Raw genomic sequence first — 23,137 nt, forward strand, 5'->3', positions numbered from 1 at the left:
TTATTTTCCATTTTCTTTTATTTATACTTAAACCAAAACCCTACATGTGTAGGGAAGTAAGTTGGTCAAGCCCATTTCTTTTATACAGTTATTTCCCTGTGAGTTTGTTTCAAGGCGAAGTAATGTTAGCTATCTCAAAATTACATTGTAACTAACCATGAAATATTTAAGTCATACGAGAATTTTTTCCTATCAGAAATGGCTAAAGAAAGTGAAGAAAACCAAGCCATCAAGATGAACCCTATCTGGGATTATTAAAGCATTCCTACAGTCCAGGAAGGAACTATTTAGATGATATATTTATTTAAAATAAACATGGAATTTTGGTTATTATACTACTTTCCTCCTTTGGTGCTCAAAGCATAAAGTGCTTTCCAGATAGGTATCACGTATAGCAAGTGTCCTACCCTTGAAAAAGGTAAGGGAGCTTCTAATTCTGGATTCCTAGAGGAACAGAGATCAGGTCGGTCAATTCACCAAACTATGCCAATTCAATTAGAAAAAAATCTATTTTTAAAAATCAATTAAGGGGTGCCTGGAGAGCTCAGTCAGTTAAGAATCCAACTTTTGATCTCGGCTCATGTCATGATCTCATGGTTCATGGGATGGAGCCCCGCTTGGGATTCTCTCTCTCCCTCTCTCTCTCTCTCTGAACCTCCTCCTGCACGCTCGCTTGCTCTCTCTTTTTTATTTCTTTCTTTCTCTCTCTTTCTGAAAATAAACATTTAAAGAAAATTAGATTACATTAGACATAAGTCTATTGAATGTCAAATGACAGAACAATTCAGTCAAAAGAGTTAAAAAATAAAGGGAATGATAAGAAGAGGGAATTATTAGGAAAATTGGACATTTTTTTCAAAGCAAACAAAGGCAAATACCCTATTTTTGGCTGCCTCTCAGTCTCCTAGGAATGTCCACAGTGATGCTATGACATGACCTTGGAAAATGATTTCCACCATATTCTCTGGCAAGTGGCTCTATATAGGATTTATCTTGAACATCAGTTCTAAAAGGCAGAGGGCAGCCAATGTTAGGGAGATAAGGGAACACATTGCTGTCCACTTGCCCTGGCAGGTGCCATTCTTCTGGAATTTACAATTCCCTGAGCTTCCAAAGTGGTGCAGCAGCCTAACACTGCCAAAGGTCACACAGCCCAAACTTGGAAGGAAACAGCGGTAGAACATTCCGTTCTCTGAGCTTGGGAGACAGATTATTAAATAAGACCGCTTTTGAAAAATATTTGTCAACTGAAAAACTCCAAATAGAAGTGTGATGCCCTGTAATAATGATCATTATTTATTTTCATTACAAAAGGAAAGAATCTGATTCAATTTTTAATAGAAATTAAGAATCATCAGTTTAGACCTATTGTTATATTTCTATGGGTTATCTCCATGCCTTTCAACTCAGACAAATCTTTTGTTTTTGTAAGGAAAACTCATTGCATGTATCAAGATTTTAAAGGGTACTTCTGAGCATTAAATTTTGCCTCCTATTCTCCGCATAGGCATGTTTTATGACCATTTAATTTTATTGAGTTCATTTTTCTTCTCCTTGATCTTAAAAGGGTATTATATTTCAGATTCTCAGCATCTCTCTTAGGTAGTATTGATTTATTATCCTTACTAATTTTCAGGTTTTTGATACTTAATTTCCCCCTACTCCCCACTGATACTAAAGTATTTGTGTTTTGCATTTCTTAGTAATTGTGATAGACTTAAGGTATTTTCTATTTCTAATAGATTTTTTAATGTATCACTTAATAACTTTTGCAATTAGGAAGTAGAAACTTCTAGAATGTTTCAAGATTAGAACAAGTTAAGGAAAGTCAATATAATATTATAGATGTTGTGGAAAATAGGCACACCTAGTTGTCTTTTGTTTCTTGAACTCTGCCCTTTTTTCATTAACTAAATCAAAGGCTATCTGGGCATCATTGCAGGTCACACTAATGAGGGTGTGGCAGCTTCTCAGAGATGGGTACTTTATGTCATCTATATCTCATCCACAAGGTACTTTAAACACGATTTTGACTGGCATGATCTATAAATGGTACCCAAAACTCAAGACTACAATAGGGTGTCCCATTTTATCATGTAAGCCCTTTGGCATCGTCTTCCTAAGGATGTTCATCATGTTCTCCTGTAAAATGGATTGAGGTAGTCAGGTACAGTCAACACTGAACTGAGACTCAGAAGCCTCAGGGTTGAGTCACAGCTTCCCCTCAAAGGGGCTGTGTACCTTTGGCCAAAGCACCCAACCTTTCAGGGCCTCATCGTGCCCCATGTCAGGAAACACTGTTAGACATGATGTCACTAAGCTCCTGCCAATGCAGAAACTCTGAGATTCTTTAGTTACCTCTACTGAAGAGTTATGTAGCAGAAGTTTGCATCTGGCTCACAAATAGTATTTTCATAACTTTAGTCGAAGAATCTACAGATTTGGGTCATGCTGGGGATTGTATAGGTTTTACTAAGAAAGAATCACTTAAGGCAGTAAGTGAGCTGTAAGAGACCTGTATTCTATCCAGTAGATGATATCATAAAAAACAGCTATGTAGTTTCTATCAGATAAGAATTTTGGGGTACCTATGGTGATCATATGCTACCTATGAGATGTAAACACTTCAACTAAGTATTCTTGCTCTTGGAAAATAAAGCAGGTAGGTAGCTAAGCATATAAATATTATCTCACTGTAAGTTGAAAACAGACACCAAAATTTAAAAACATATTTAGAACTAACCTAGCCACTTATCAATTTAGTTCTCACATAAAACAATGTGATTCTGCCATATAGAACAGTCATTTGTTTTTTATTTTATTGTCAGACAAATCTCTACGTGTATAGACTTATGGGAACACCACCACTAATAACCACCACAACAAAAACACATTATCTGATTTTGGTTTTCATTTGTGCTAAATAGAATATCCTAAGTAGCATTAAGTGACTGGTTTTAATACTGCTTGTTACAAAAACCTTGACGTCCCACTTTGGCCAAAGCTGTATCCTATCCATGCTTCTTTTACATTGTCTATTACATTCTAGTATCTTTTTTCACTTACCTGCTTTCCTCCCTCTTTCAACATGTAACACTAAAGGTTCCATGGAAGCAAATCTCACCTCTATTATTTTTGTTGTTGTCAATATAACTGACTAGAGAATCACAATGTATACTTTAATCCCAGTAGGCAAATCTTTATTTTTGCCTTCAGATTCCTACAAACTTCACATTGGGCTACAAGAAAATGTATATCCCAGGAGATATCTAGTATTATTACCATAACATGACCTGTGATTTTAATAGAGTCTTCTCAGTAACATCTACCTTGCAGATATTATGTAGATGTAGTTGTAGGATAAAAATCCCGCCCTGAAAATATTTCATGGTTCTTGAGACTCAATGATGTTTTCCCTTTTACAAAGATATTTTTCTTTTTTAGAGAACTTCTCAAGTAGCTGCCTCCTTTTTAGTCCCCAAGTATCCAGGCAGGAGTTCCTTACAAAGTAATGAAACTGCTGTTTGAGTTGCAGGGATACTTCCTTCCCTTTCCCAAGTGGGAGCGCAGCTGGAATATTGGAATATTTCACACACAGAGAACACCTCTGATGAAAGGGTTTCTGGAAGGAGTGACCTGAGTGAAACCTTCAGATATGACCTGCATGAGAAATATTTGCCTTTCCTTTCTACCTGGAAAATTACACAGCTTATAAACTAAAATGCCACTACTTGATATACCTTCAATTATAAACAAAAGTGGTATAATTAGGCTTGAACTTGGCATCTCTGACATATCCCTATGAGGATACCAATTGCTTTACTCAATTATTTTTATAAGTATTATTCAGGAGAGAACTGCTTATTAATAAGTTAGTCTGAGGTGTGCAAATGACTTCAAAAACTGACTTCAAAAAGGTAAGTCACAAAAATGAAAAACATCCTGGTTCAGTAGCTACTACTTTAAATACACTCAGCATGGAAAAGAATGGTATGTAGTCTAATATTGCAGTTAGTACACATAATGACTTAGATTCCAATATCTTGTATAAAATCACCGTATTTTCTGTAGGAGAAAGTACTGACAAGGAAAAACAGGCCCCAGAAAAACTTCAGTAATTTGCCAAAAGTTAGATGGCCGCTGGATATTGTATATATAACCTATTATTCTCCCTAGAATGGGTACATCATAACAGGTTGGAATGTGTCTCCCACAGAAAAAAAAAAAACAGTACCTGTCACATAATATGTATCAATGAAAAATCTTAAATGAATGGATGGATTTTGTTTCTAATGCATCTTTCTAACCAAGTCACTTCTCCATATTTCCCACTTACCAGCTAATAGGCAACTTTAATGTGGTTTAGTGAGCTATGAAGCCAGCTTGATGGTTTAAAATGGAGACAACCAAGGAGTTGGATCTCAGGGATTTGGTCTGGAACTGCATGCTCGTTTCACCCCCCTTACACTACAAAACATTTTACGGCTAACAAAGTCATTTCACACGCATAACAAAAGTCCTAAAGGATAAACAGAAGTAACCTCATTTTACAAATAAACTTTAGGACATAAATGATTCATAAATGTACCATAAGTGGTACAGTTGTAATTTGAACCGAATATTACACGTCCAAAACTTTGTCCACTCTTCCTGATTTGACTCCTTCTCTCAACTGGGCCAATGCTGTATCCCATCCATGCTTCTTTTTACAGGTCTGTAACATTCCAGTATCTTTTTATATCTGCTTTCCTCTTTCTTTGAACGTGAGAGCCCTTTCTGGGCAGATACTCTATCTTAGTTTTCATTCTGGGAGAGTAAGTAGCACGGGTGCATATGTTTTAGCTTCTGAGGCACATTTATATTGCCAGAAAAAGGCCTATTCAGGTTACTTCAGTTAATTCAATTTACTGGAAGGAGGTCCAAAGAAAAAAGGAAGATGGGAAACCTTCTCATCAACTAGGCCACAGAGAGCATAGCACACCCAGGATACCAAACATCTCTCTGGGTTATTTCCACTCCCTCAACTGCAGGTGCCTCTAACTCCCTTTTTCATGTACTCCACCATCATGGTAACTAGTTCAACAGTCTCCATTTTGTGTGATGCCTTTTAGCCAGGCCCTCAGACCAAACCACACCTTAGAATGGTGCGTGACCTACATAGGCTCCAAAATGGCGACTTTTATAGGCAAGGAATTTCTGCAATTATCCAGGAGCCCATAACTATTCTGCACAGTTTAATTGAGGTTCACACAGTTAGGCTACTGTGTGCAACTTAGGAAGACAATGTCATTTCATGTTTCTTCCAATACACCCATTCCCAGATATGGAAAGTGAGGAGCCTCCTGACAGGGCTCATGATTTCATAGGGCCTGAGAATAAAACCTGCAGAGTTCCTGCAAGAACACCTGTCCTTAAAGGGACAGGATTTGGAGAGCGTGGCTATTGGGACCCTCATCAGTAGAGCCAGCTGAGTAGGAAGCAGAAATACCAGATGTGTACCACCTCCAACAGGCACGATATAAGTTCTCCTAGATAAGAACCCGGGATCTAACGTTGCAACCTCCCGAAATTAAAAAACAAAAATGTCGGGGACGGCAAGAGGATGAAAAGGAGCTTCTACTCACAGATTCGCAGGGCAACCATGGATCATTGCTATCCTTCAGTTGAGCTGGGTTCTGTAAAGAGGACAAGAGCAAATAAAATAAACTCCAAACACTCCTTTTATCCCTTTAAACTGAGGACTAATCAGGTTGATGTGGCTAATTTCAAGTCTTTAAAAATGAGTGACTAGTACTTTTATATGACAGGGTGTGCTGTGAACATACCCTCTAAAGCACAGAAGAAAACTCTTTCACTTTTCTTCCTCTTTATGAACACACTGTGCATTTCCTGTGCCTGTCACTTTCACACTTTTTGCTTGTTTTAGATCAGAACCTGAAACAGAGAGAGGAGGAGATTTATCCAAGGTCACATAGCTGGTAGACAAAGTCAAGACATGTCCTCAGTTCTTCTGCCTCCAATGTGTCTAAGCCACATTGCTTTTTCTGAAGCTAAACTATAATTTAGTGCTACATATCCATTTTGAGACAGAAACTATTTGACTTAGAAATATACACAGATTTGGGGTGCCGGGGTGGCTCAGTCAGTTGAGTGTCTGACTCTTGATTTTGGCTCAGGTCATGATCTCACGGCTCATGAGTTCAAGCCCTGTGTCGGGCTCTGCACTGACAGCATGGAGCCTGCTTGGGATTTTCTCTCTCCTCTCTCTGCCTCTTTCTCTCTCTCTCTTTCTCTCTCTTTCAAAAACAAATAAATAAATAATTGAAAAAAGAAATATACACAGATTTCAGAAACTTGATATCAGCCTAATTGCTGCAATAACAATAATCTTCATTTGGGGTACACATATCCCTGAGATACATGATCATGCTTCTCATGTATCCCTGAGATACATGATCATACTTATACAGAGGCATAAGTGCACAGATAGTTTTAAATGAATCATTCACTACATACTCAGCTTCCACATATATATTCTTTCCTTAAGTCAACATGATGAACATGTACCTGAACCTGAAGTATCAAGCTGACCTCTCCCAAATCTCCCTTTAAAAAAAGTCACACCTCGGGGCGCCTGGGTGGCGCAGTCGGTTAAGCGACTTCAGCCAGGTCACGATCTCGCGGTCCGGGAGTTCGAGCCCCGCGTCAGGCTCTGGGCTGATGGCTCAGAGCCTGGAGCCTGTTTCCGATTCTGTGTCTCCCTCTCTCTCTCTGCCCCTCCCCCGTTCATGCTCTGTCTCTCTCTGTCCCAAAAATAAATAAATGTTGAAAAAAAAATTAAAAAAAAAAAAAAGTCACACCTCTCACACATGGCAAACATTGCTAGGTTGCACTGCAATGGATTGCAAAAGTATCCGGGGCACTGAGCCAACCAATAATTCAAAATATCCATATCAGAACTGAGAAAGAATTGACTCTAAAACTCATAGTGTCCTCTTACAAGTCATATGATCTTCAATTATTTATTTTCAACAAAAGAGGACCCAATAGGGTTGCCAGTGTATAGGTCATTATAATCATTATAAATCATTTTTAACGATAGATGAAACATTATTAAAAATTCTCAAAAATTCAAAATACTGTAAAAACGTTACTCTCCGTGGCAATGTTAATGTTCAAAATTGTCTCCTATTGCAAGATCACTTATAAGAACGCAATAAATCCAAAGATTTATTTTGGAAATATAAAGAAAGAAGATGAAAGTAAAATTTTGTTCTCTTAAATTTTACACATATATTCTATTTCTTCAAAGATTTTAAAATATTTTTAAACACTAAAGCCTCTGGCAGATTCATGATTAGCAATAAATTCCAGATCACCACTCAGCAAAAGTAAAATATCTATTGTGTCCTCCTTTTAGACCAGAACAAGACTTTCACTTACAACATATATCTCCATGTAACTTCCCATACCTGCACAATTTGAAGCACAAAAGGCTCCATAATGATCGATCTTACATTTTTCATCTAGTCTGTATATGTGGTAGAACTAATTTTATGAACACAAAACATTAAATAAGAGACAGTGATAAATTACAAATATTATTTTGTCCTCCTTTTTTTTTGAAAATGTTCATTTTTTTTTAATGTTTATTTGTTTTTGAAGGAAAGAGAGTGTGAGTGGGGGAGGGGCAGAGAGAGAGGGAGACACAGAATCCGAAACAGGCTTCAGGCTCTGAGCTGTCAGCACAGAGCCCGACGCAGGGCTCGAACCCACAAACTGCAAGATCATGACCTGAGCTGAAGTCGGATGCTTAACCGACTGAGCCACCCAGGTGCCCCTGTCTTCCTTTTTTAAATCACCCAAGGATTTGCAAAGTAAACACAGATTACAAACAAAACCAACTTCTAGGTTTCAAACAAAGCTTATTATTTCATTTTTCTTAAATAGATAGACCTGTGGCAAAAATCAAGTGTAATAAGACCTTAATCATCCCACAGATCCAGCATATGGCCCTGTCTGTAGGAGGTAGTCCCCTCTAGCTGTTTTATCCTCATGCCAATGTATCTGCAAGGAGTAGAGTTGAAGTCACTGCTCCCCAACTGGTTTTCTAATCTATCATCTGTCCATTTGTCCAAAACCACAATTTAGTCACATTGACGCTAAAAGTCCTATGGTGCCTTGGTGGCTCAGTCGGTTAAGCGTTCAACTTCGGCTGAGGGTATGATCTCATGGTTTGTGAGTTCCAGTCCCGTGTGGGGCTCTGTGCTGCACTAACAGCACAGAGCCTGCTTCAGATTCTCTGTCTCACTCTCCCTTTGCCCCTCCCCCGCTCACACACACACACACACACACACACACACACACACTCTCTCTCTCTCTCTCTCTCTCTCTCAAAAGTAAATAAGTAAACATTAAAAAAAAAAGTCCTATGGTGCAAATGCCTGATAAATGATTTTAGTCATTCTCTCGGGTGCTGCTAATCAAATAGTTATTTTCTCATTGAAATTTATCATACTTATAATTAGATCAGTGTTTTACAGATCAGGTAAAAAGTAGAAAAGAAATGTCACAAAATTACTATTTAAGGCATGGGAAAGTCTAAGATATCACTTAAAATTAGGGAGAGAAAATTCTCCATAAGATAAGGAACAAGCCCTGTAAGTCCCAGAAGTGTGTCTGAGTGCACGTGGAAGGCAGCCCACCCATTCAGAGGCTGCTCCAAGTTCAGTGCTTAACCAAGAGCAGGGATAGTGAGTGACCACATGCATATCATGAACCAAAAGAAAAGATATCAAAAGCCACCATGAAATAATTTCTCTCAAAGAACTGTGTGGATTATTTCATACACCTGTGTCTCTGCATATATTTTTCCCTTTACATCTTCTACATTTTTAGTAATGCCACCCTCGATTTTTGCAAGGCTTAATATCTTTATCAATTTTATAGTGATGGTCTATTCATTTCTACAACAAATACTTACTGCATGCCTAGTCACTGGGCATTCTGATAGGAGAGGGTAGGAACATGATCCCCAAAATCCCAACTTTCTTGGAACATGTAGAGTAGTGGACAGGTACAGATAACAGAGAAGTAAATGGTTAACTTTTCAAAATAACATCAGACACTGAAAAAGTGCTGGGAAGACTCTTACAGAGGAAGATGTAACAATGATGGATTTGACAACCATTGACAAAGGGTGGCCATGGATGCTGACTGAGCTTGGGCATGGGGGACTCCAGTATATCTCACTAAGAAAGAGACAGGGCCAGTGTTGTGAAAATCAGAAGGTTGATGGGATGCCTGGGTGGCTCAGTCGGTTGAGCGTCGGACTTTGGCTCAGGTCATGATTTCACAGCTCGTGGGTTCAAGCCCCGTGTTGGCTTCTGTGCTGACAGCTCAGAGCCTGGAGCCTACTTCAGATTCTGTGTCTCCCCCTCTCTCTGCCCTTCTCCCACTCATGCTCTCTCAAAAATAAACATTAAAAATTTTTATTAAAAAGAAAGAAAGAAAGAAAGAAAGAAAGAAAGAAAGAAAGAAAGAAAGAAAGAAAGAAAGAAAGAAAGAAAATCAGAAGTTTGAGCTTTCCCAGCAGTGATTCAGTAACCTGAGACAAGGGAGCACTTGAGTCCTAGAACAGAGAGCATCAGGGACAGAGATAAAGGACAGAGCTGGGAGAAGGGCAGGGCCAAATCAGATAGAGCCTCTTTGCTATGAAGAGGCTATGAAGGCAGTCTAAATTCCATTCTAATGGCCATGGGAAGTTGCCTTGCAAGTTTGAAGCAAGGGAGTGACTCAATCCAATTTGTGGTATTTTTAATTTTTTTTTTTAATTTTCAATTTTGAGAGAGGGGGGCAGGCACAGAGAGGAGAGACAGACCATCAGTGCAGAGCCCCATGCGGGGCTCGAACCTGAGCTGAAATCAAGAGTCAGACACTTAACCAACTGTACCACTCAGGCGGCACCCCAATCCAAATTGTGTTTTATAAAGATTGCCTTGGTTATCATGTCGTATTTTATTTGCCTCTTGCAAAAAAGTCTGTGATATGGCCCCTAAGCTATTTTACCTTATATACATAATATCAGATTTAAATAAGGTTTGTATTTGGTAACTTCTTCAAACTGTAGTACCAATCTTAAGAGAATTGGGGATAACTAGTTAGGAAAGAGTCTTAACGAGAATAGATTTGGTACTCCTAAGGAACATATCTAAAAGCTATACGTTATACTCCACAATAAACATGTTTGTATAATAGTTTTCAGTGGAGATGCACTTAATCAGTTAACAATAAATAAGCTTCTATGCAAGCAAGAAAGCTTTTCCAACTTTTCTTTAAACGCAAGTGCAATGACATGATTGTCTATGTAGAAAATCGAAAAGAATTGACAAGACAATTCCTGGAACTAATAAGCAATTACAACAAGGTTGCAGGATACGAGGTTAATATACAAAAGTCAAATGCTTTTTAATATACCAGCAATGAACAAGTGGAATTTGAAATTTAAAACACAATACCATTTAAATTAATACCCCCCCCCCCAAATTAAACTGTTAGGTATCAATCTAACAAAATATATACAAGGTATACATGAGAAATTCTAGAAAAATTAAATAGAGACCTATTCCATGTTTGAGAGAGAGAGAAGAGAAGTGGAGGGAAGGGAGAAAATAGAGACAGGTGGGAAGCTGAAGATGAGGAACAAGAATCTCTTAACATGAGATGAGGGCTCACATGCCTGGCTCACCAACCTTCCGGCATCCACCGAGGCAGTGCTTCCAGTTAACCTCCCGCTGGAGGACAGTGCTTGACAATCACGTATCAGAGTTTAACGTACAGCACTATCTGTTCTCTGTTTTCCAAACATCTCAATGACCTGAATGGAAGCTACCTACTAAAGTGATATATAAGGCAACCTTCGAAATATATGATGTCTTTATGTATTCATTGATGTGGAACTCTACCACAATAATCACTGAATGAAAAAAACAAATTACCAAATGGTGTATTATAATATAATTCTCCTTTGGTCAAAAAAAAATATTACAACTTATGTGAGTATGTGTTTTTGGAAGAAAAAAAAAGCCTGAAAGGAATTCTCCAAATATTAGCAGTGGCAATCTCCAAGTAGTGGGATTTTTACTTGTCCTTACCCTCTTTCCAGAATCATCTAATTTTCTAACACCAAAAAACCTGACTCTCAAGGGACATTGTTTAGTATGAAATAAAACATCTTTCACACCCAAATAAAACCATCTTCTATTAAATACTGAACTTCTTTTCTATGTCTAGATATTTTGCTGATATCTAGTAAAAGTACACGTGAGGAAGAAAGTGAATTAAGAAGAAACACGATGCCCTACTGACAAATTTCTAATATGCATTTTTTCCCTTCCTGGGCTCAGGTGCCATTCCAAATCCCCACCACACACCCATTCCCTCTTATACCCCCGCACACACACACATACCTGCAGATCTGCTCTGCACCCTGCCTACCTGTCCTAGTCTCTCTCCAGTCTCTCCCTGTTTCACTCTGTTCCCTGACTCACCAGAGTTCACAATAGTACCTTATCATCTCCCTGAATCTCCAGTCAGCCTTGGTAACAATCCCCAACCAGAGGACAGCCCTAACATTCCTTCTCTTCCCGCTCCTAGGCTGTCGAGTTCTACTTTATTTTTTTTAACGTTTATTTATTTTTGAGACAGAGAGAGACAGAGCATGAGCGGGGGAGGGGCAGAGAGCGAGGGAGACACAGAATCCGAAACAGGCTCCAGGCTCTGAGCTGTCAGCACAGAGCCCGACGCGGGGCTCCAACCCACGGACCGCGAGATCATGACCTGAGCTGAAGTCGGACGCTTAACCGACTGAGCCAGCCACCCAGGCGCCCCATGTCAAGTTCTACTTTAAAAAAGGCTCAAAACTGGGGCACCTGGGTGGCTCAGTAGGTTGAGCATCCGACTTCGGCTCAGATCATGATCTTGCAGTCCATGAGTTCGAGCCCTGTATCGGGCTCTGTGCTGACAGCTCAGAGCCTGGAGCCTGCTTCAGATTCTGTGTCTCCCTCTCTCTCTGCCCCTCCCCCGCTCATGCTCTGTCTCCCTCACTCTCAAAAATGAATAAATGCTAAAAAAAAAAAAAAAGTTTAAAAAAAAAGGCTCAAAACAGATGGCCTGCACATCATATTCTTGCTTCCTCATCTCAGTTGGTCTTCAAACTCTTCATCAACTACAGACTAATAGTTGCTTGCCTCTGTTTCTAGCCTTCTGTGCTCAAGTGTTCCCTAACATTTATGGCATGAGTTGGCTTCCTGTCACTTTCCTTCACCCTTCCCAATTCTTCTCACTCCAACCCCACAAAATTGTGGAACAGGTATGTGCATAATTTTCCTCTAATTATGTCTCAAAATGATTTCTCTCTTCATTGAATTCTTCTGATCTTTTGTATCAAAGGAAGAAACAATCTACCTCATTACCAAGTCTCTTTTATTCACATTTTGATCCAGCCATTCCTATTCTCTTTTAATCACAATTGTAACTGTTCCTTGATTTCTTTCCTCTCCCTTTCTCCTTTTTCCTCCTATCACTTTTTCTCCACAGCCCCCTTCTCCTCTGCCTTTAGATCGTATATTTGGTCATGATTTCCCAACATTAAAAAAATATGCCTTGAGATGGCTCAGTCAGTTAAGCATCCAACTGTTGATTTCAGCTCAGGTCATGATCTCTTGGTTCATGGGATCGAGCCTGCATTGGGCTCTGCGCTAACAGCTGACAGCGCAGATCCTGTTTGGGATTCTCTCTCTCCTTCTCTCTCTGCCCCTCCTCTCTCTCCCTCTCTCTCTCTCTCTCAAAATAAATAAACTTAAAAAATATATCTTGATCTAATTAACCCCTCAAACTATATCTTACCTCCCACATTTCTTTTATCTCCTAACTGAAAGTGTAATCTACAATTACTATTTCCACTTTCTCAATAACTCATTCCTTGACTCCCATGATTTGGCATGTCACCAGCAAAAGTTAGCAATGACCCATGACCTTCTCGGTTCCCATTCTCCTTCACCTTGCTATGCACATTAACCATCAAATATTCCCTCTTTGTCTAACCTCTTATCATTCCACTCCAGAGATTCTGTTGCCTCTCTTATTACTTCTCCACCTGCTTATCCAATCTCTCCTTTCTGAACTCAGCTTCCTCGTCGACCCACCACAACCACCACAATCACCACCACTTTGTAGCATTCTGACACCGAGAGAATCCGCTCTGCAGCCACAGCCTGGTCCCCTGATTCTCTATTCCCTTGGGCTCTTGGAGCCCTCTGCTTTTAGACTTCTTTCTGTACCCTGCACAGATATGAGCATTTTCCATAAGATTCTGTTCCTTGCCTACTTCACTTACCTTACACCATTGCATGTAATAGCCATATTTCCTTTAACTTCAAATAACACTCGTGTTTGGATAAATTCTTCTTTAGCTTTTCTATCTATCTCAAATTTTAGAATCACATTAAAAATTTACAAAAATAAAATGAACATCAGACAGCCTCTCACTGCAGTGACATTCTCCTGCTGAATTTTCTGTTTCTATGACTAGCACTCCAATTGTCCGTGAAAGCCAAGCTTACACCATCTGACCTTTCCCCTCCTGGCATCCCATGGTCCATAAGCCCTACCAGTTCTTTGGGAATGTTTCTATCTTCTCTCCTTCCCAGTGCCACTTCAACACTGATGTTGGTGTTCTAAGTATGCCTTACCTCAGCAATTGCTAATTCCTACATGTCTTGACTTCAAGTGCTTTTCCTTTACATTCCACCCTTTGTATCGATGCTGTGTATTACACACACTACTTTTGTCACTCTTACTCTCTTATCCAATGAAGTTCAAACTCCTTAATCTGCTACATAAAGCACTTCATGATATGTCTCCAAACTGAGATTCCAAACCTTGTTTCCCATGTCTCTTTACTACTACTTTCCAGCTAATAATATTATTTATCATTTCTGGAACATCCAAAAGTGCCCTGTGTTCATGTTTTACTCTGGCTGAAATTTTCCTTTTTATCAATTCTTCTTATCAAAGCAGCTTCATCCTTGAGAGCCCTTTCAGTCCCTAGTCTCCTACAAGTCCTTACCAAAATTCACTTTGATCACTTGAGTTGTCTGCTATACCCATCCATCAAGCCCATCGGTGCCTCCATTAAAGCATATATCCTAACCTGTCTTGCTGTAATTATGTGTTTTTCTTCCCTAAAAGTGTAAAAGCCTTTGGAGGGCAAAGAGCCTGTATTATTCATTTTGTATTACCCATGCTTATTCTATATTATTAACAAAATGTGGATTTAAGAAATGAATTAACAAAAGAAGATTGTCAATGGTTTTATGACAGTTTCCCTTAAATTATGCACTTTTTGCTAATGTTGTACCTTCTATAACAGGTGGTGCTAGAAGTAAACAGCGAATTTATTGTTGAGGTAATGTATATTAAAACTGTTTTCTCAATTTAAATTGAAAGAAAAGTGGAATTTTCTAATGCATCGTATATCAAAAATCAGAATACTAAAATCATAATCACTTAGTAAAAGGTAAGAGAAAGAACTTCTGCCAAACTAAAATAGCAATGGCAAACCCATACTTCTAAATATCCATGTTTTCAGGCATAGTTTGTAACAACTCAATGTCATAGTAACTCCTACTTTCCAAACTGTATTAGTAGTTTATTCATACATTTCTCAACTTAAAGAAGCACAGTAATACATTAGAATGAGAAGAAGATTTTTAGACAGTTACACCATTAAGAAAGACAACCAATGGTCAATTTCCTCCTTTCAGCGAGGGAAAGATATAAAAATTATATATATATTATATATGTCATCACAACTCAATAGAACAACAGAGCATCCGGTGCCATTAAGAGTGGGACTCAGGAAATAAATTCCTCGATCTCTGGGAGGGCTTTATTTTCTTACAGTAGTTAAACTTTCATCATGATCAATCTCAGATCATTGAAGAAAATAAAATTACTTTTCTAATCCTGTTGATGAAGAGATCTCTGGTACTTTTCAGGAAGTTGTATCAAAATGGGGGGAAGTGTACGAGCTTTGGTTCTTGAAAGGATAAGCTCCATTCACAGGGAACGTTTCCTTCCCCAAAGTGGTAATTAAATGAAGCATTAGCTTAAACAAACATTACAATCATTTAGGCCTCAATAAGTATATTAGGAGTCACTTAAAAATTTATTTATATATATGTATATATGCATACATTTATGCATGTATACAAATATGTTTATGCATGTAGTAACATTTCTAAACTCTTCAATACTTTAAAATTCTTAGACTTCCTCCAACAATAGTAACATAAGACCACAAAGAGAAAAACATATAGCAAGCAGGGATAAATATGGACACCATTGAGAAGACACGTAGTTATCCATGGGATTGTTGCAAGTACCATCAATTCAGTTAAAATATTCTTATAATCCTACAATAATATATTTGGATGCTTAGCCAGAGTGATGTCATTACCAAAAGAAAAGAAAAATCCCTTCCTTCTTTTAGGTGACCATACCCACCAGCACAATTTTCCTTTTGCATAGGATGAACTCAATGGAACACCAGCAATCTTTTAAACTCTGGACATCAGAAAGCCTGGTCACAGCCCAAAGAGGGGTGAGGAAAGATTGAAAAAAAAAGAAAAAAACACAACATATTATCCAATATAACACATTATGAGCACGACACATAGCTAATGAAATTTGTTTCACTAGAATCATACAGTTACAAGTGAGATGATTCCAAAAGAAGTAGGTAGGCAAGTGACCAGGCTACACCCACCAAGGGTTTTGAATTAGTGAACACTTTCTTTGTTCCTCAAATTCAATACCTTTGCTTCTTCTGGGTGCACCTTACAATGTTGAATACATGTCCTTACTAAGTAAAACTGTCCTAACACTGTATAAAATGTGAACTATTTTTGCATAAGGTGAAAGAATTAGACGTTGAAAATGGCACTACAAAATGGCAGACAGTCAGAAGACAAAAGCGGGAGTGGATCAAGTTTGCTGCTGCCTGTCGAGAAGGAGAGGACAACTCCAAGAGGAATCCGATTGCCAGAGTAAGTGAGGAAATGAACAGGAGTATGCGGTGCTGATAACACATGATTTGCAGGGCAGGAAAGCCCTCAGACATTTCAGGGATTTGCAGCCTTCACTACTCCACAGTGACTTAGGAAAGAGGGGCGACAGGTAGTCATTTGCTCATGTTGCTGAGGCACTGTTTTGAATATTACCTTGTGGGAACTGATACAGAGCAGAGAGTCTTCGAGTGATCCTAGAAGAGAAACCTGGATCTCCAGCACAACTGGGCTTTATCTGTTCATTTGTGTCCTGCTTATCTGTCATAGGTACATGTTATAGAAAATTTATGCATGTAGTAATAATCTTCCGACTATCCCTCCCCCAGATCAAAGGTTTACAGTATTGATTAATTCTCTCCAAGAAAGGAAAGAAAGGAAGTGTCAAAAGTTCCCACTGGATTCCTATATCCAGAATTAGGAGAGTCTTAAAAAGTATTCCAAATAATGGTAATTAAAAAGGAAGGTGAGTGAAGGGAAGAAAGTGTACTAAATTGATCCAAGAAGGATGGGATCCACGTTAGCAGTTTCACTAGGTCTTGGGAAGGGGCATCTTGGCCTTGCCCCACTAGTGAAACAGCAGAGCAGTCAACCAGAATTCTCTCCTTACAGCTTTACATTTATACATTGTTTGCATGTTTATATGAAGTTTTACCTATCTATAGTAAGCATCAGCAGTGAGTGATATTACAGATACAACCTCCACTCAAGAAGACATTATTCTCTGTCAGAGGAGTATTCCGATTTTTGGAAATTTTTGGAAAGATTTAAATTGTTATTGTTTCAACTCACAGTTATAGCTTTATGTTACTTCACTGTATGGCGTATTCTTTTCTTTTTATTTACATTTGGGGATTTCCTGGATTTTCATCCAGATAAATAAGATCTCTGGAGTAGAGTGGAGCTACTCCAAGTTGTGTTTCCAGTTGTCTTTATTTAATTGTGGGTATTGGGTAACAAATCTTAGTATTTTACCGAATGTTCTCATCTTTAGTATACAGGTGAGATTCCAAAATTTAAACTATCTTTGTTCAAATTTATGAGCAATAGATATAAAACTATTAAAACAAATCTTACATGGCAGAATATTTGCTAAACTCTATTTGGCAGATGAGTGATATGGTAGGTTTCAATTCATAAAATTATTCCCAGTATCTCAAAACACTGTATTTCTCTTGTGGTTTTCTTAAGTTATCTATAATTTTGATTAAATCTCTAAAGTCTAGTCAGGGTACATGTCAATATAACACGATCCTTCAATGAGTACTAAAGATGGTGATTTCTTCTGTCAAACTCTTTATATGCAAAGAAAATCAGAGAATTGAACAATGTACCATTAATAATAGCAAATCTCCCATCAAGCATGTATGTGCCTTATGCCAGGCATTGGGGTGTGGTGTATATATGTTACCTCATACAATCCCCACAACAAACTTAGGATGTAAGTGGTATTATCCCATTATAAGCTGGTGCTTGGCAAAGTTAAGTGAATTTTCCAAGGTCACACAGGCCTAAATCATGGTGCCTTGTTTGAATCCAAAGCCCATCTGGCTACAAAACTATTCCCTTCTCATTCTATTACACGCCACGGTTCATTATCTGCTTTAAATAAGATCACAATCCTAACCATTTTCCTCATAGATCCGATCAGACTGTGAAGCGAACCAGAAGATTACATACCGCATCTCTGGGGTAGGAATTGATCGACCACCTTACGGAGTGTTCACCATTAATCCTCGGACTGGGGAAATTAACATCACTTCAGTGGTGGACAGAGAGATAACCCCACTTTTCTTGGTAAGTCACAGTAGTGTTTTAACTTATGCATATTATTTTTCTTCCCTATTTAAAACACAGTAAAGCTGAAGCCAAACAAAGGGACCAAAGCAATGAAAAGAGTATGAAAACATAAGTTTATAGTTCAAGAGTGTTATATAGATATGCCATCAAATGTCTTGATAATGTTTAAATTAATAAACTTTAATCTGTCTGAATTCACTAAGCAAATTGTTTCTTTGCATATTTCCTGAAATAGTTTTGATCATGTTACTTAATTTCCTTTGATAGAAAGAGACAGTTTTTCCCTCAACTCTCCACAGATCTATTGCCGGGCTCTGAATTCACGGGGTGAAGACTTAGAAAGACCTCTTGAGCTTAGAGTCAAAGTTATGGACATAAATGATAACCCTCCAGTTTTTACCCAAAATGTGTACACAGCCAGCATTGAAGAAAACAGTGATGCAAGTAAGTGGATGACACTACTTTTCCGCATTATTATCACATCGATTTCTCTTCCTCTAAAGCTGTAGGAGACTGAACACACAGGTAATTTAAAGATCAGGAAAAGTCAAACTTGTATTTTGAATAAGCCCCACAAGTTCTAACTTAAAACTGACCTAGAAAAAAAATCATATCTAAAATGCTACATATCCTCTTGTTTGTTTGTGGAGGATCCTTGTACATGTAATTTAGCAGGAGCTTAGAGCCTTTCTTAAAGATTATTACTGGTTCATGATTAACTTAAACCAAATGAGTTAACTGAAAAAGAAACCATGGATGCTTTCCATGCATGGAAAAGGTCTCTGTGCTGATCTATCCCTCAAATTGTGGGCTGAAGCACATCAGAGAGTGACGGAGGGTGCATCTCCTACGGCAGCCATCAGGTCGGTCACAAAGCATAATCTCTGGTTCTTCACAGTCTACACGGCAAGCCACATTACATTCTCTCTCTCTTTTTTTTTTTTTCACTTTTTCCATCCTGTTTAATTCCATCTCCAGCTCCAATACTCTCTTCTCCTTCTTTCTATCCCTTCTCCTGAATGTCTTTCCTTTCTATGCTTTTCCTATGTTGGTACTTTCCTTTGTTCTCCCCTCCCTTGCCTTCTGACCCTTGCTTTCCCCAATCCTCTAATATTCCTTTTTCTTTCATATCTATGTCTGCACGTGTACCTTGAGATTAAATTTGAAAAAGGGAATATAAAAAAGGAATTTCAGAAAGAAAGACATATAGAAAGCAAACTAGAGGTACTAATGGACAGTCAAAGAAAGAAGGATGGAGAAGTTTGGAGGAAAAGAGGAAAGAGGCAAGAAGTACTGGAGGAGAGAAAGAAGAGGTAAAAAGGCAGGAGTCAAGAGGGGGTGTCTGGAGAACTTCTTCAGAGTCCCCAAAAGAATGATGTGGAAAATAAGAAACACAAAATGCTTTATAGCATAGGAGAAGAGGACATACAGAAGTAAAGTGAAGGTTTTGCCCCAGAGCGTCTCCAAAGCCCATCATGGTTTCGTCACTAACATACTTCAGCATAACTTGGTGAAGGGAGGAAAGGTGAAGCCCGCCTCCAAACCGACACCCAAGTCCACGTCTACGTCCACGTCCACTTGGCGGCTGATTAGCAGTTTTATTAATGCTCCCTCAAGTGAACCACAGGGCCAGGGCATATTTTCATAGACTATGAACTCCATGAAACCTGGCTTTTTTATTCAAGGGGTCCCTGGTTCTCTGTACTAGTTTTTCACTTTGAAAACTGGCTGGGAGGCAGAAAAACATCAGGGACCAGCCAGCTCTGGAAAATCTGTCCTAGGGGCTAATGTCCTTGGGGATTGCCTAGGATGCTGGTTCTTTGTTCCTATGAATAATCAACAACTTTTTCTATTCCTGTGGACAAATCTTCTTTTCAATAGTTATATGTTCTTGACTATTCAGTTAAGTGCTATCATCCTCCAAGGCAACCAATAATAATTCTCCATTTTCTGGATGAATGAAAATAAAGAATATAGGTGATCAATTAATAAGCTTAACATTGAATTTAATTAAGCTATAATCTTTCTATTTTTTAAGTTTATTTATTTATTTTGAGAGACACAGAGTCAGTGGGGGAGGGGCAGAGAGAAAGGGAGAGAAAAAAATCCCAAGGCTCCACATTGTCAGCACGGAGCCCAATCTGGGACTCAAACCCACAAACTGTGATATCATGACCTGAGTTGAAATCAAGAGTCAAATGCTTAACTGATTGAGACACCCAGGTGTCCCAAGCTATAATCTTTCTTACTTAAGCATTTTAAATTAATGTCACAAGACCACTGTAAACACAAATTGACAAAATCGGTTTTTCAGATTTATGATAAAGGCTATGGAACTTCTTTTTCATACATTAACAATTACTCTAGTTTGCTCCTGATTTACCATTTAGTCACTTAAGGAGTGCAAGTACTTTATATACTAAAGGATTTTATAGAGCAAACCACCATTCCATTATTTTTACAATTAGTGGTGTAGTTTGAAATTATGGTAATACATTCTTGTGGAAAACTAAAACAGAAAATTCAGGGAAGGCCAACCACTCTTTCTTCCTATGCCTGATGATTTGCTGAACTGATCCCAGCAGAGTCCCAAACATTCTTCACCTCCATCTTCATTTCTAGACACACTGGTTGTAAAGTTAAGTGCCACAGATGCAGACGAAGACAATCATCTGAATTCTAAAATAGCCTACAAGATCATCTCTCAAGAGCCAGCAGGGGCACCAATGTTCATCCTGAACAGGTACACTGGAGAAGTCCGCACGATGTCCAGTTTCCTTGACAGAGAGGTAAAGCCTTCTATGAATGAATGATAAGAAATAAAGAACTCAATTTTCAAAAGGCAAAGATGAAATGATCCAAGTATGCCTTTCCTCCAGTGTAAAGAAGGGAAGGAAAAATAATCTAACCATGACTTTTGAATGAAAATTATAAGAAGAAAAAAATTATATTAAAATACTACATAAAATTATAAAAGGAAATTAGGGGAACAATTTCAGAATGTGTCGTGTTTCATTCAACACGTGGTCTAAGGCTTACAATTCTTTTTCATTTTAAGCAACACAGTATGTATAATCTTGTGGTAAGGGGCTCAGATCGAGACGGAGCTGCAGACGGACTGTCTTCTGAGTGCGACTGTAGAATCAAGGTTTTAGATGTCAATGATAACTTCCCCACTTTGGAGAAAACTTCCGTAAGTTGTTATTTTTATAATCCTTTTCCCCTAAGTGTCAGTAACTGATTTGCTTTCCTGCTACTTTGTGAGCCTGGTTCTGTTATGTGTGTGGATGGACTCAGCTTTGCTGTGTAAACCTTAAGTATAATAATAATATACCTCATACAGTCAATAATATTGTACTCACGTTGTATGGTGACAGATGGTAACTAGACTTATTATGGTGATCATGTCACATTATAGACATGGATTTACTATGTTGTATGCCAAACGAAAATGATACTGTATTCAATCGTATTTCATTACAAAATAGTAATACACCTTAATAGTGCATGCTTGCCTTTGAGTCACTATCCTGTACAACCTGCATCTATGAAAGCCGCAGACCAACTCCTCCATACTCTCTACTTAAAGAAATGTGGGATTTTATTAACCTGATGCTGAGAATCATGTAACAATATTGATGTATCTTTATAGGCCTGATGTTTGCTGAATTAATTCTACAGGAGTCCCAAACATTTCCCACTTTCATCTTCATTTTAGGCACAAAGAAGCATAACATTGAAAATAGCAAAGCCAAATCTGGCTCGCCACCTATTTTGGTTAAAAAAAAAAAATGTTTTATCGGACCACAACTTGACTCATCCCTTTATATGCTGTCTGCGGCTGCTTTGATCTTACAGCAGCGGAGGTGACTAGTTGTAGCTGAACTCTCTGGCCCACAAAGCCTAAGATAATGTCATCTGACCCCTCACAGGAAAAGGAGGGACTAACTTACGGAAAATTAAAAATAAGCAAGGAAAATAAAATAAAGTGCCAGTTTGACCTTGACTTCCCACACAGCACAAGAAAATCAGTTTTATTATCTTATATTCCTATTCTTATATTTCTAATTGAAATGTGTGGCCTTTAATAATGGTGCAAAAATTATTGATGTAGTTTGTTGTTAGTAATTATGTATTAGTAAATATCTTTCCTCCTTTGAAACTTTATTGATTATAAACTTGATCCATGTCTTTTCAGTACTCAGCAAGTATTGAAGAGAATTGTCTAAATTCGGAGCTCATACGATTACAAGCAATTGATCTTGATGAAGAAGGCACCGATAATTGGCTGGCAAAATATTTAATTCTCTCCGGAAATGATGGGAATTGGTTCGATATTCAAACAGACCCACGAACCAATGAGGGCATTTTGAAAGTCGTCAAGGTACAGTTTGGGACCTGCAGTATTTTCTTCTTTTTTTAAAGTTTATTTAGTTATTTTGAGGTGGGGTGGAGCAGAGAGACACAGGAGACAGAGAATCCCAAGCAGGCTTCATGCTGCCAGCATGAACTCCACAAGGGGTCCGATCCCACCAATCGTGAGATCAGATCGAGAGTCAGATGTTAACTAACTGAGCCACCCAGGCGCCCCTGCAGTATTTTCTTCTAAAGAAGTTTTAATTTCCTCTTCCAGACAGAATCTTGCTACCAAAAAAACATTCTATAACCTTGAATACTACTTGGGTGACTAGTGCCCTAAGTTAGCTCACTATATCGGTCTGAGCCTTCCAGCTCAGCAACACGCTCTTTGTTACCAAGAGAAGTAAGAATTAAGGAGGCTGTTTTGTTCTCACAGTGCCCAATATCTAGTTAAGAAAACAAGGCATGTACTCCTGAATTAGATAATAAGACGAGTTAAAAACAAAGAAGTGCTTGTACAGATGTTATAATGTTAAACGTAATTAATGGCCGAAAGGGTGAAACATGAAATAATTTCTAAGAGGTGAGGTCTTTCTGAGTTGGGTTTGTCTGAAAAGGTTTCATGCAGAGAAGACGGTGTAAGCAAGACCTTACAACTGAGATTGCTAATGTGGAGCTGAAATGAGCAAACAAGTTGAGGGGAGGAAAAGGAAAGCATGCTCAGGACACCACGAGCAATTTGGGGGGCTATATCAGATGTTCATGAGGGAAACAATGAGATGCAAGAGCGAAGATGATGCTTAGAGTTGGGTCTGCTGAGAACCTTGAATACTGGAATGTAAGGCTTGACT

The 23,137-nt window shown here is 38.4% G+C and overlaps 2 protein-coding genes across 3 annotated transcripts in view; one reads left to right on the forward strand and one right to left on the reverse strand.

Moving 5' to 3' along the window:
- Positions 1–23,137, reverse strand: part of DSC1 (desmocollin 1) — a 349,862-nt gene that overhangs the window by 236,268 nt on the left and 90,457 nt on the right. For both annotated transcript variants that reach the window (XM_043558531.1, XM_043558533.1), the window contains exon 2: positions 5,625–5,675. In XM_043558531.1, the coding sequence (XP_043414466.1) occupies positions 5,625–5,675 (51 nt within the window). The remainder of the gene's footprint in view (positions 1–5,624; positions 5,676–23,137) is intronic.
- The window catches only part of DSG4 (desmoglein 4), a 47,237-nt gene that overhangs the window by 811 nt on the left and 23,289 nt on the right, over positions 1–23,137 (forward strand). The window contains exons 2-8 of the mRNA XM_043558528.1: positions 14,432–14,467; positions 15,978–16,109; positions 17,769–17,924; positions 18,227–18,371; positions 20,550–20,716; positions 20,986–21,120; positions 22,126–22,311. Of these exons, the coding sequence (XP_043414463.1) occupies positions 14,432–14,467; positions 15,978–16,109; positions 17,769–17,924; positions 18,227–18,371; positions 20,550–20,716; positions 20,986–21,120; positions 22,126–22,311 (957 nt within the window). The remainder of the gene's footprint in view (positions 1–14,431; positions 14,468–15,977; positions 16,110–17,768; positions 17,925–18,226; positions 18,372–20,549; positions 20,717–20,985; positions 21,121–22,125; positions 22,312–23,137) is intronic.

This window comes from Prionailurus bengalensis, chromosome D3 (assembly GCF_016509475.1).
Source record: "Prionailurus bengalensis isolate Pbe53 chromosome D3, Fcat_Pben_1.1_paternal_pri, whole genome shotgun sequence".
In the NCBI taxonomy this organism is placed as follows: domain Eukaryota; kingdom Metazoa; phylum Chordata; class Mammalia; order Carnivora; family Felidae; genus Prionailurus; species Prionailurus bengalensis.